The 14,486-nt window shown below is 37.3% G+C and overlaps 1 protein-coding gene across 4 annotated transcripts in view; it reads right to left on the bottom strand.

The window, feature by feature from the left end:
• Ralgps2 (Ral GEF with PH domain and SH3 binding motif 2) overlaps window positions 1-14,486 on the bottom strand; it is a 199,505-nt gene that overhangs the window by 39,617 nt on the left and 145,402 nt on the right. For 2 of the 4 annotated variants that reach the window (XM_029560170.1, XM_008826130.2), the window contains exons 15-17: window positions 14,329-14,406; window positions 12,500-12,605; window positions 7,555-7,647 (exon numbers count right to left, since the gene is read on the bottom strand). In XM_029560170.1, the coding sequence (XP_029416030.1) occupies window positions 7,555-7,647; window positions 12,500-12,605; window positions 14,329-14,406 (277 nt within the window). The remainder of the gene's footprint in view (window positions 1-7,554; window positions 7,648-12,499; window positions 12,606-14,328; window positions 14,407-14,486) is intronic. The other 2 variants (XM_029560171.1, XM_008826131.3) reach the window with 1 other exon arrangement.

Raw genomic sequence — 14,486 nt, 5'->3', positions numbered from 1 at the left:
CATCACAACAAACAGACACCAAAATATTCAGAACATACAAGAAAATGTTTTTAAAAACCTTATACTCTATTAAATTTGAAAATCTAAAAGAAATGGATGGATATCTAAAATGAGAACCATCAAAGTTAAACCAAGATGAGATCAACAGTTTAAACAGACCCATAACATATAAGGAAATTGAATCAGTAATACAAAGCCTCCCGACTTTTCTTTAGATTTAGATGGATTTACAGCAGAATTCTACCAGACATTTAAAGAAGACCTCCAACCAATACTACTTAAATTATTCAAAATGATAGAAACAGAGGAATAACTCCCAAATTCCTTCTATGAAGCCAGCATCACTCCAATACCCAAACCAGGTAAAGACACAACAAAAAAGAAAACTATAGACCCATGTCCTTAATGAAGATAGATGCAAAAATTCTCAACCACGTATTTGCAAACTGCATACAGATAGATGTATATATAAAAAAAAATCATTCACCATGATCAAGTAGGCTTTATCCCAGAGATGCAGGGCTGGTTCAATATATGCAAGTCAATAAACATCATTAATCATATAAGTGGACTCAAAGACAAAAATCACATTGTCATCTCAATAGATGCAGAAAAGGCTTTTGGCAAAATTCAGCATGCATTTATGTTCAGAGTCCTAGAAGGAATTGGACAGGAGGGAACACACCTCAACATAATTAAAGCTATAGACAAACCCACAGCCAACATCATTCTAAATGGAGAAAAACTGGAACCATTCCCATTAAAATCAGGTACCAGACAAGGATGTCCACTATCTCCACTCTTTTTCAACACACTGCTTGAAACTCTTGCTAGAGCATTAAGACAGGAGAAGGAAATGAAAGGAGTATTAATTGGAAAAGAAGAGGTCAAACTATCACTTTTTGCAGATGGTATGATACTGTACCTAAGAGAGCCCAAAAGTTCCACCAGAAAACACCTAGAACTGATCAACACTTTCAGTATAGTGGTGGGTTATAAAAATCAATCTACAAAAATCAGTAGCTTTTCTATATACCAATAAAAAGCAACTGGAGAAAGAGTACAGGGAAATGCTCCCATTCCCAATTGCTGGAAAAAAAAAATCTTGGAATAAACCTCACCAAAGACATTAAAGACCTCTACAATGAAAATTTTAAATCATTAAAGAGACTGAGGAAGACACCAGGAGATAGAAGGACCTCTCATTCACATGGATCAGAAGAATTAATATTGTGAAAACGACCATCCTACCAAAAGCAATATAGAGATTCAATGCAATCTCAATCAAAAAGCCCATGACATGCTTCACAGAATTAGAAAAAAAAATCCTTAAATTTGTATGGAAGCACAAAGGACACCAGATAGCCAAAGCAACCCTGAGCACAAAGAGCAGCACTGAGGGGATAACTATACTAGATCTCAAAGTATACTACAGAGCTATAGTCATAAAAATAGTGTGGTACTGGCACAAAAATAGACACATCAATAGAATATCACTGAAGACCCAAACCTGAGTACACGCAATTTCAACCACTTGGTATTTGACAAAGGTGCCAAGAACACACAGTGGAGGAAAGACAGCATCTTCAACAAATGGTGTTGACAAAACTGGAGTCACCTGTAGAAGAATGAAACTAGATCCTTATCTTTCACCTTGCAAATAACTCAACTCCAAATGGATCAAAGACCTCAATGCGAAACTGGAAACCGCGAAACTATTAGAAGAAAATATTGGCAGTAACTTACAAGATATAGGGATAGGAAAGGACTTTCTAAATCGGACAACAGTTGCTCAGTAATTAAGGTCAGAAATCAACAAGTGGGACCTCATTAAACTAAAAAGCTTCTGTACAGCAAAAGGAACAATCAAAAAAGTGAAGAGAAAACCTACAGAATGGGAAAAAATTTTTCACTAGTAACACATCTGACAGAGGATTAACATTCAGAATATTTATAAAGAATTCAAAAAACAAAGAATCAAGAAACCAAATGACCCAGTTAAAAGATGGGCTAAAGATCTAAACAAAGAGTTCTCAGAGGAAGAAATAAAGACGGCTAAGAAACATCTCAAAAAGTGTTCAACATCATTAGTTATTACAGAAATGCAAATTAAAACTACCCTAAGGTATCAGTTTACCCCAACCAGACTGGCTAGGATCAAGAGAACAAATGATACCAAATGCTGGCGAGGATGTGGAGAAAGGGGAATGCTCATTCACTGCTGGTGGGATTGCAAACTCCTGCAACCCCTATGGAAAACAGTGTGGAGTACTCTTTTTTTGTTGTTTTCTTTTATTTATTATTTTTACTTTACGTGTATGAGTGTACTGCCTGCATGTATGTGAGTGCACCTGTGTCATGCAATGCTGCAGAGGTCAGAAGAGGGCTTTGGATTCCCGTGGAACTGGAGTTCAGGATGATTTGTAGCTGCCATGTGGGTGCTGGGAATCGAACCCAGGTTCTCTGCAAGAGCAGTCAGTGCTCTTACTATTGAGTCATCTCTCCAGCCCCTACTGTGGATAACTCTTAAAAAACTAAAAATGAACCTACCATATTGGCCCAGTTATACACTCCTTGGCATAGACCCAAAGGACTCATCTTATTATAGAGACACTTGTACAATCATGTTTGTTCCAGCTCTTTACACAATAGCTAAGAGATGGAAGCAACCTAAGTGTCCCTCAACTGACAAGTGCAATGGAGTTCTATTCAGCAGTAAAGAAAGATGAAATAATGAAATTTGCAGGTAAATGGATGGATCTAGAAACTGTTATACCAAGTGAAGTAACAGACTCAGAAAAATAAAAGATGTATGTTCTCCTTCATTTGTGGATCCTAGGACCAAATCTTTTTAAATTTCATGTCCTTTTTATTAGATGATACTGTATAGCAGTCTCTTCTGCATGAAATATCTACCATCATCAAACTTCAGCAGTGCCTGCTGTTAAACATCACAATTGGGCTTGTTTTTGGTTGTGCTCCTTCATTAAAGGAGGGGCAAGCAGGATCATTGGACCCTCACTGAAGTATCCAGCCACTCTTCCCAGCCAACTGTATGTAATTTGGCCCTAATCACACATGGTCTCCTGGATTAGAGTATACAATCTGAGGAAGGCTAAGAAGAGACTACTTGACACATGCTGGGTAAAGGCTTTCCAGCATGCATACCCTCAGGTCAATCATATACCTCAGCAACCCGAGTTATCTCAGTAAGCAAGCTCAATAAATTCATTGGTTCCCCAGTAAAACTTTAATCAAACATTGGCTTGACAATAGAACCTTAAAAGGGTGTAAGCATTGCTTAGTATCCCCAGGAAAAGAATTCTCACAACAAATGGAAAATTTATTTGTTCAAGTTATTATGCTTCATAATTATTAAAAAAAGAAAATGAGAATTTTTCTTTGGAGATATTTTCCAAAATAGAAAAAATGAGAAAGCCTAAGCAAGTGATGAAGGTCTTATTTAGGTTATGATATATAAAGGATGAGACAAAAATAATATACACACACAGAATCTTAAAATTTCTATGGTCACAGTTTAGTCAACTAGATTAAGGAACAAAATATATCTAATCAAGGTTTATCTGAAAACATCTGTTTTTTTATCCAAGCTTTATTTACATAGCACATGGTAACTAAAAGTACCAGACTGGTAGAACTAACCTTATTTGGATGTTTAACAGCCATACTTTGAGGCCTATACTAATCTGGTCAGAGGTACTTAAAGGACAGTTTTTGCCCCTTGCTCTCCAAGGTTGATTAAGTTCCAGGGACTATGGAACATACCTCAAAATGTCCTATAACTGTGGTGAGTCACCTGTCCTCTTGTTCATGGAGGCCATGGAGACCCCATGAGATGGACTTGAACCAGTGTTCGGTCTACAGAGAGGAGGGTCATCTCAGAGGAAACATTTCCTCCATGCTTCCAAGTGACGCCAGCCACAGTCAAGCAGGACCTTTGACTTATCTTCACATAGATGGAACTGGTAAAAGAAAGGAGCCAGGGGCTCCTCCCAAGCCCATCTAACCCCTGAGGAACAGATCCTCAAACAACCTTAAGTGTAAATATAAATTGATTTATTTGGGCCAACTCTATGGTCTTAAAACACCCAAAAGGAAAGTATAACCAAAGAGTAAAGTGATCAGTATTATTTAAGCATTCAAGGGATTAGGCTTCTCAGACATTAGGCTTAAGTCCATAAAAAAAGTTATTTAGACAATTATTTCTCATTGTTGATTTTGTTTAGAATCAGAAACTGCTTCTCAGATGTAAGACTTCAAATCTTGGTCTGCAATACTGTAGTGACCACCTGTAGCTAAGGGAGACAACCAGCTATTGTTCTAAAATGATGGATAAATTTGTTTTCTCCCCCTATCTAGAAGCCTTTGAGAGGGAACTGACACTGATTCTAACCACTCCAACAGTTATCAAAATACCTGAAAGCAAATCCTGAATCCATCACTCTGGAGTCCAGCCTTGGCAGACAAAGAAAAATGAGGAGGAACCCAATAAAAGGGATGCTTTTGGAAGCTCTTGTCAAGAAATTCCAATGGACTTTCATATGGACATTTGACATTTTCCCTGTTCTGACTTTTTTTAGTTTCCTGTCTAGAACTTATAATGCTAATTACTCTTGCCTTTACTTTTCCTTCACATATCCTATTCACCAGTCAAGGATTTTCCCACTACAGATAAGAGTTATGCAATGTGGGAGTCTTTTAGATAGACCCTCTGAAGGGGTACCCCAATTGCCTCACCCAGTGTCCCTGTTCATGGAAGGAGCCAGAGTGGTCTGCCTCCTGATTCCCTATCTGCAAGCTGGGTAACCTCTTCAGAGGATGGTGTGATAAGAATAGGAGGTAGGAACTGACTAGGCAGTTAGTGTAAAAAGACCCCAAAGAAAAGTTTCTTGGCTAAAAGTCAAAATGTCCTTGGACTTCTTAGCAATATTCTCCATTCCAAAGGCCAAAAAAATCTAATCCTTAAAAGATTTTAGGGTTACCTCTTCAGAGGGGGAAATGTCAGAGTAGCAAAAAGCCCCATAAGACAAAAGAAGAAAGAGTATATGAAGTTATCAGAAAAAAGTGATGGGGAGATATGGGAGGAGTTGGAGGGGAGGGAATGGACATGGATTTGATCAAAACACCTTATATGCCTGTTTGAAATTCTCAATAAATTACTTAAAATAAAAAATAAAAATAAAAAAGTGAAAAATGCTAAAACATTGGCAACTTGAACCTAGTAATGTATAAAAAAGGCTGCTAAATGTAACCATAAAGAATAAAAAGACTCTGTGCATGGTGGTGCATGCCTTTAGTCCCAGCACTCAGGAGGCAGAGGCAGGCAGATCTCTAAGTTTGAAGCCAGCCTGGTCTATGTACTGAGTCCAGGCTAGGCTAGCCAGGGCCATATAATTGAGACCCTGTCTCAAAAACAAAAAAGGTTTGACTGAAGATTTAAAACGGTGAGAGTAAAGAACTTTTCTAAATTATGTAGTATCATTTGCAAAATTTGAGGTTAAAAAATGACTTCCACTTTCCTTTAGCTGTGAGCCTTTCCTCAGTAGAGCAAATCACTTATTTTTTCCAATATATGATTTAGAAATAAAGTTTCTCTGAAAAAGATTTTATAAATGTACCATGGAAGTTGTTCTTTCTTTTATATTGTATTACTGGCAGATTACAAACAAACAAGAGATTAATAAAAGGATTCTACACAAAGTCTATTCAACAAGGTGCTGGCAAAACTTGACATTGAGCTGCAGAAGACTGAGCCCTATTTCACACTGCTCAAAAATCAGCTCACCTTAATTTAAAGCCCGAAATGCTAAAACTGCTAGAGAAAAACAGTGAAAACACTTCAAGATATAGGTATTTAAGTAAGAAATTTTTGAATAGCAATTCAATAGCACAAGAAATGATTCCAAGAGCTGACAAATAAGATTATGAAAAAGCTTCTACACAGCAAAGGAACCTATTAGCAGAGCAAACACAGGAGAAATTGTTGCCAGTATACTTCAGGCAGGGGATTAATATAAAGAACAGCAAAAATTAAACACAAAAAGAACAAAACTACCAGTCAATAAACGGACTGCTGAAATGGACAATTCTCAAAAGACAAAATGCAAATGGTGAATACATATTTTCAAAAGGGTTCAATATCCTTAGTTATCAGGGAAATGCAAATTAAAACTACTTTGAGATTCCATCTAACCCCAATCAGAATGGCTATAATCAACACAACAAATGCTGGGAAAGATGTGGGGAAGGAGGAACCCTTGCTTGCTGTGGTGGGAATGCAACCATTCTTGAAATGAGTATGGAGGTTTCTTGAAAAATTAAAAAGGAAGTACCATATGATCCAGCTGTTCCATTTTAGCATGCCAAAATGACTCTATATCCTACCACAGAGATACTTGCACATCCCTCTATTGCTGCTCTATTCATAATAGCAAGGAAATGAAAGCAGTCTAGATGTCCATCAATAGATGGAGGGTGAAAATGTGATCACAAACACAACAGAATTTTATTTAATCATAAAAATAAAGTGAACATCGTAGGAAAATGGATATATCTGGAAAATATTAAGGGAGCAGATTCTAGCTTTAAATGCTTACATACATGTATATATGTGGGTGTGGGTATTGGCCATGTAACCAGAAAGAGGACCAAGGGAGGAGAAAAAGAATTGAGGAAGGGAGGGGAGGAACGTAACACATGACATGAAAATGGGAAAAGAGACTGCCGAGGAAGGGCACAAGTGAGGGGGCAACAGGAAGAGGGAAAAGATGGTGATCAACACAAGCAAATAATGTTTGGAATGCCATAATAAGACCTAATACTTTGTATGCTAATTAAAAAAAAAAACAAAAAGTGCCAGGTGTGGTGGTGCACACCTTTAATTCCAGCACTCAAGAGACAGAGGTTGATGGATCTCTACATTGCGGAGAGCCTAGGTCTACACAGTGAGTTCCAGGCCAGCTGGTGTTATAGGGAGACTGTCTCAAAAACCCAAACAATGAATTTAAAAAAGTAAAAATTTCATAATTAAAAAAGGATTCTATACAGAGAAAGAGCATCAAGAGGCTTCTTTTAAGTAACCTGAAGTAGACTGTAAAGACACTATGACCACTCACTGCTTTCACTGTTGTATCAGAGACCAAGATGTAAAGAATTTTGTATATTGGTCCCAGATTATCACATTTAATAGACAAGGTACTGATACCACAAGGCAAGAGTTTTTAGCCATGTTCTGGAGTAAACTAAGGGCTGAGAAAGTTCTGATGCCAAGATAGATATTGTAAGTTGCCATTTTGACACTCTGCAATGGAAAAATGGTATTCAAAAAACTTCAAAACATGGAAGTTATTCCAAAACCTTCCTTGGAATAGCTTTCCTAAATAAAAATAGTTCCATTATAGTAGGAATAAGTATAAGAACTTCTGGATGAGGGTACAAGGAAAAAAATAACCCTGTATCTTATTAGGGTTATTGTCCTTACAACCATGAAGAGGCTGAGAAACAAAGCTTACCATTTTGAGGAAGAATACTTACATGCTTTCTTTCTGTAGCCTTCAGAGATTTGGCAGCATAGTAAAAAAGCTGTGTTCCACACAAGGCTGCCCAATATTTTGTCCAAGATGCTACCTGGAGAGGATAAACACATGAGCACGTTATTGAAATGCTACTGGCTTCTGACTTTCTTAGAGTCAATTATCTACTCTTTACCCAAGTCATCTAAGCCCTGGACTCAGAGATGGGTTATAAGACTTCTGAAATCTGAGTCTTAAATATTCCCATTACTTTCACTGAATATACTTTGGTATTATCATTCAGCTAAGTTTTGATCTCATCAAGAATCCTATAACTTTTTTTGGGTGGGGGGGATGTCTGAGGAGATGGCTTAGTTGGTAAAGTGTTTGCTCTGCAAGCATGAGAACCTGAGTTCAGATCCCCAACACTCATTAAAAGCTGGGCACAGTGGCACCCATCTGTAACTCCAGCAGTGGAGGGAGGAGCCTGGGGCAGAAACAGGCAGAATTACTGGCCAGTCAGTCTATCCAGTGAACTCTAGGTTTGGTGAGAGACCCTGTCTCAAAAAAAATAAGGAAAAGAGTGATAGAGATAGACATCTGACATCAGACTCTGGCCTCCACATGCATGCAGAAATGTGCATGTACACCCTCCCACATGCACACACAAACACATACACTCATGATTACATACGTACACACACAGAAGAATCCTTCACTGTTTAATATTATATTGTATTGTTATCACCTTCTTGCTGTATCGTCTCTCCTTTCTTCCCATCTGATCTATATCCTATAGTCAAGAACTGTATTCTTTCTCCAAATACTTTAGTACCATGCCCCACTTCCCCCTATAAGACTCTAACCTCTAGCTGAATTTGATTTCTTGGCACCATATTATAGTAGCAGAACACTGTGGGAGAAATCCCACAATTATGTCAACTGATAAAATTATGTTCACCAGTCTCAAATGGAAATAGTATTTTCCTTTTACTCAATGAAGTCATACTCTTTTTCTAAAGACAATTACTCCACACCATCTCTTCAAAGTTTATTACTCTGCCCTTCCTTCATGTCACTGCATACTTCCTATAGAGTAGATGAAATATATATATATTTTAAAACCTCTTATGTTCCCAGCACCCATTCCATCTCACTGCCTGTTTGCAGACTCACAAACTCAGCCCTTCTTGCTAGAACAGACTTGTCAACCCTAATTCTATCTGGAGGCAAATTCAACATTTTGAGGCACTTGATTTCTAGTTTTCTCACTTTCTAAATTGACTTTTGCAGTAAATCCTGTCTCTATCACCATTACACAATGAGTCTGAACAGCACTCCCATTCTTAAAATCCCTCCTTGTTCTAGCACCTTCAAATTATCCAATTTCTTTGTTCTTTTTTTCACAGCATACTTCTTGCAAGGTTCTCTGCAAGAGAACTTTCTACTACTGTTTCTCTCATTTTCTATTCAACTTAACTTCATTTGGCTTCCAGCCTGACATAGCTGTCAAGGCCACTGTCTGTTGACATCTTACCAGTTTCTGTCCTTATCACAGTCAGTTCTCAGTAGCACTGACACAGCTGACCACAGGGCTCACTATGTAGCCTAGGCTTGCCTTGAGCTCGTGATCCTTCTGCCTTTGTATTTGGAGTGCTGGGATTACAGTCCGTGTTACTACTCCTGGTCCATTTCTTCCTTCTTGAAGTACTATAACTGCTATGCTTCTAGGATAACTCTTCCTTAATTGTTCTTTACATTCTTTTTATAGCAAATTTTTGATGCTACAAAGGCTCTAATTACAGCCAATTTTTCTTCCCTAGTGACTTTCTTCTTAGATGCTCTCATCCAGTCCCACCTTTCAAATACTGTCTATATGCTAACAACGCCCAAATCCCTTTTTCTGACTAACATCCCTTTACCAACCTCACATACTATACTTTTTCAAGAGCTAAACTGATAATTCTCCTTGAATGTTTGATAAGCATGTCAAACTAGGTTGCTTTCAAAAAATGTTTCCGATATCCACCTAAAAGCTTAATCCCCACACAAATTTGACTCTATAGACCTTAATATATATATACACATATATAAAATATATAGAACAGATATTATGTGTATTGTATTACATTGAGTGGAGAATAGTAAAGTGGGTACAGATAGGGGAGGGGCTCTAAATACAATAAAAGTATATTGTATGAAATTCATGGGGCTGGAGAGATGGCTCTGGTTAAGAGCACTGGATGCTCTTAACAGAGGACCCAGGTTCAATTCCCAGGACCTACATGGCAGATAAAAGCTGTCTCTTATCTCCAGAGGATCTAATGCCCTCTTGTAACCTCTGAGGGCAATGCATGACATGGGTGCACTTACACACATGCAGCAATGCACTCATACACATAAAATAAAAATAATATATTATATGAAATTTGTGAAAGTTTAATAAAAAATTTAGTCTCCAAACCTGTAAGTCTGTCCTTCCCACCATTTCTGCTCTACATCACATGTGACAGCCATCAATTAAGTCTAGCCTGACTTTATTTTTTCCTTCTCTCCCATTTTCTGTGCCTCAACCACAGGCTCTCTTGTGTCTTGCTGCCTGGATCTTATCACAAAGGAAAAGGATCTTTCTTTCTTTAAACATTTTGTTATTTTTATTTTTTGTGTGTGAGTGTATTGCCTGTTGTATGTAAGTGTACCTGTGTCATGCAATGTCTGCAGAGGTCAGAAGAGGGGGTTAGAGCCCCTGAAACTGGAGTTAGGGACACTTGTTAGCCACTAGTGAATCCCGGTCCTCTGCAAAAGCAGCCAATGCTCTTAACCCCTGAGCCATCTCTCCAGCCCTGGAAACTCAGTTTCTTTATAGACTGAAGCTCTCATGTCTTGCTGTAAATCCTTTGCTCTGCATCCCACGACAGTATTTTTAGAGGCTCACTCTCCTTCCTCCTCAGTGGAATATACCTCCCTGGGGCAGGCACTCATCTTGTTCACTGCTTGATTTCTAGTATCTAGCATATCATAGCTATAGTAATGTATCAGCTGACACAAGACTGTTAAGTTCACTGGCTGGTTAGTACAGCTTTCCACCTGTATTCCTTTGGTTTATTGCAATGTAAGAAGCAAAATAAGATTACATAAATGGAAATGATTCTCACATCTTAAGAAGCTCTCAGATCTTCAAAGGCTGATGAGTGTATATAGATGTCAAAGGTTATATATTTTCAATTAGGTAAGACATAACATGATTTAAGAAAAATATTTTCTTAGAAATCAAGCTAATATGCTAGTGTTGGGGAAAAACAAACTTTTTTGATATATATGAAAAGCTGCCCCATAAACTTTTTATTTCCCATATAGTTGTTTGGAGGACATTTAATATCATGGTTCTATTTATAGGAAAAATACCAATTATAATTTTAAATAAACTGATGAAACAAAATTGGTCAAATTATATTTTTTAGGCTTATCACTGTTTCCAATTTTCCTAAAGAGATTTCCTTCCCTCCTTCCCTCCCTCCCTCCCTTCCTTTTTTGAGTCAGGGTCTATGTAGCCCTGGTTGGTCTGGAACTCACTATGTAGGTCAGGGTGGCTTTCAAGTCACAGAGATCTGCTGTGCTCTGATTAAAGGCATATGTCACCACACCTGGTTTACTACTGTGTTTTTTTCTTTTACATTTATTTTTTAAAATGATTGAGCTTTTGTAATTTCATACAACAGGTCTTAATCAAATTTAGACCCTCTCCTCCATCCATGCCTCCCCAATTCCCCCACAGGACCTCATGTATTCCACCATACATGCTAAGTCCTATCCAGTCAAGTACTTGTACCCAGATGGCCTTCAGTACAAATTCATCCACTGGAGTCTAGTCAGCCCATTTAGAGATTGTATATAAGGCATATTCTCCCTCACCCAGTAGCAATCAGTCTCCAATAGTTCTCAGTCTAGTGCCACAAACCACCCACTTCTCTCCTTCCCTCTGGGCCCTTGTCTAATTGAGTTGGCATGGGTCATGTGAATGATGCCACCATTGCCACAAGTTCACATGTGCAAGCCTCCAGTGGCCTGAAAGCCCCTGCTTCCCTGTGTTCATGAACCAGCCCTGGCTCTTATGATCTTTCCACACCCTCTTCCATAATGGTCCCAGAGCTGTGAGTGGATGAGGTTCAATATAGGAGTCCTATCCAAGGATATGTACTCTGTAGTCTCTTATTCTTTAAAACTTGGTCAGTTGTGGCCTTCTGTTTGCATCACATTCTGTTGTATAAGGAAGCTTTACAAGTGAGAGTTGAGGGATCCATTAGTTTTCTCTCTACCCCTTGTTCCACTATGTTCTACGAGCCTAAGTTGTAGAGGTTCAACTGTAGATGTGCCACCTACTACTGGGCATCTTTCAGACGTCTATTTCTGTGTCTGACCAGTTGTGCAATCATGCAGTAGCTTCCATCTGTTGCAAAAAGAAGCTTCTTTGATACTGTGTTTCTTAATGATGTGTTTTCAGGGTTCTTTTAAAAAATTTAAATTTTTTTATGTGTATGGGTGTGTGCTTGAGTGAATTTACGCCCACTACATGAGTGCAAGAGCTTGTAGAGGTCAAATCTCCGAAACTGGATTTACAGATGGTTGTGGGCTGCCATGTCGGTGCTGGGAACTGAACCCAGGTCTTCTGCAAGAACAGTAAATGCCCTTAACCACTGGGAAATCCCTCCAGCCCCTATTTTCAGGGTTCTTTAAAAAATAATTTTGGATAAGAATTACCTTAGAAATTAAAAAGACGTACAGGAGTTTTTAGCCTTAACATGTGATTTAGCTGCATCTACATGGCAGGTATAATATTTTAAGAAACATGGTGAAAAATATGTATTTTAAATGACTACATATGTGCTTCTTTTGCAACTATTAGTACTTCTTAGGGCCTTTAGCTTTAGCATATTTTAAGACATATGTTAAAATACAATGAATCTTACTGTAGGTTTTTTGCCTTCTTTTAACAAAGTTTTCCTCCTGAGAACACCTTGGATAGTAACAGCTCCTGGGTATAAATGCACTGCCAAATCCTCTGATTCTGCAGAACTGTAACGACGAGATGAAGAAAGAGCAACTAAGAGCTTTAGTCTGAGCTCTTAAGTCATTAAGAAGGTCCTTAAATAAAATTCAATCATTCTTAATTTTAAAACTTTGCTGTTTCCTTCGGAGCTAAGGAAACACTGACAATTTTAAAGGTTTATTGAGTTGAAACTTAAAAGCTGCCACAAAAATTAAATAGGAAGTTATTAAAGTCAGTAAATAGTCAAAAACATATATTACATATATCAACAAATATAATTTAGAAAGAATGCAGAAATTCACTTTAATAAGGCATTTTTTTCCTTCTTAACATGCCACACTACAACAATATGGAAACCCGTTAGAAACTTTAAGTGCCGGAAAGAGAGATGAGGATTCTATTTCTCTTTTTTTTTTGGTCTTTTTGACAAGGTCTGCCCCCCTGTAGCCCCAGCTGTCCTGGCACTTGCTATGTAGACCATGGGGATTCTATTTCTTTAGAGTATTTAAATATATAAAATTGAAAATGCAAATAGCAGAAACTCAAAAGGGGGAAAAACCTCCCCAGAAAACTCATGCTTAACTCTATAAAGAATGATGAAAAATAATGGCAATAACATGCTTTAAAAACTAGCTTTCTATAATAAATATCAATGATATTTAGATACTACAAATGTGTTAAGTATTTGATTATGGCCTAGCAGTTCTCTAAGAAAGAAAGAACTCACACACTCAGGATTTCTCTTTCATATACTTTAAAATAAAAAGCAAAAAGTAATCATCTTAATGTCTTTCCTCAGTTGATTTAAGAGCCTATATATTTTTTTATTATATATATGTATATTTATTTTTTAGAAGTAGCATTTCATTACAGCTTTAACATACTCAATAACAGTTTCCAGAGCAAAGATACATCTCTTTCAAAAGTGGCTATAAAACTTTTAGGTTCACTGTATATTTTTTAAAACAAGAATGATTTAAATGCCAATCTCTGGTGATTTGATATGAGCAAAGAAAGAAAAAAGAAATTTAGTCTATTTCTTTATGATTATTTAGGTGTCTTCAAAGTGACTTAATCTAGAAATCTTATGCTTGAGCTACTGATACTGTGAGATATACATACGAGGAGATTAGACACCCATCAAGCTGGCAAAGTTGGCTTCTGGTGTCTTTTATTCTGCTGAATTCCAAGTTGATTACCTGTTACTAATAATTCCTCTACCTCCAATGAGTACCTCTACCATCCTTAGGTACTTCCACAGCTAATGTAGTACAGAAAGACCCAGTTAAGTACAGAAGTAATGAGGTGAAATACATAAAAATTATTTAATGAAATAGAATTGTCTAAATTCAGAATCTATGGAAAAGAAGCTTAAAAACCACAAATTGAATATAAACTTACTAGCAAAATAAATGCTTTGATTGCAACTTAAGAATCACAAATTAATTTTTACATAACTCATCCATAGCAGCATTATAAAGGTGCATGTATTTAAAAAGGCTAACAATTTTGAACATTTAAAAAATGTGATGTAAGGATGCAAATTTTGGTAATTAGCTCCAAGAATCAGAAAGAATAGTTTAAATTTACCTCCATAATAAATTTTGGAAAAATTTTGTGGGCAATATGTTTAGTTTTAAATTTTTAAAATTAGTTGAGGAAGAGGAGAAATGTCAGAGCACACCCATGTAAGCCAGCCACCAACACCAGAAGGGAGTTCTATGGCCTCTGAATACAGGGGCATTGTACCTGCTGGCCTTCATGTGGCTGCGATAGCCATTTCGTGCCACTCTTGTCCCCGGGCCGAGAGAATGGTATAATCTGTTCCTGTTGGATTCCATTATAAATTGTATGTATTATATATTTTTTATTCATACAATCATTGTCAATACCTAGAACAGTATAAT

The sequence above is a fragment of the Nannospalax galili genome, unplaced genomic scaffold, assembly GCF_000622305.1.
Source record: "Nannospalax galili isolate Female #2095 unplaced genomic scaffold, S.galili_v1.0 scaffold429, whole genome shotgun sequence".
In the NCBI taxonomy this organism is placed as follows: Eukaryota; Metazoa; Chordata; class Mammalia; order Rodentia; family Spalacidae; genus Nannospalax; species Nannospalax galili.
Note: the sequence above shows the minus strand (reverse complement) of the source record. Positions and strands in the feature narration are given on the sequence as shown.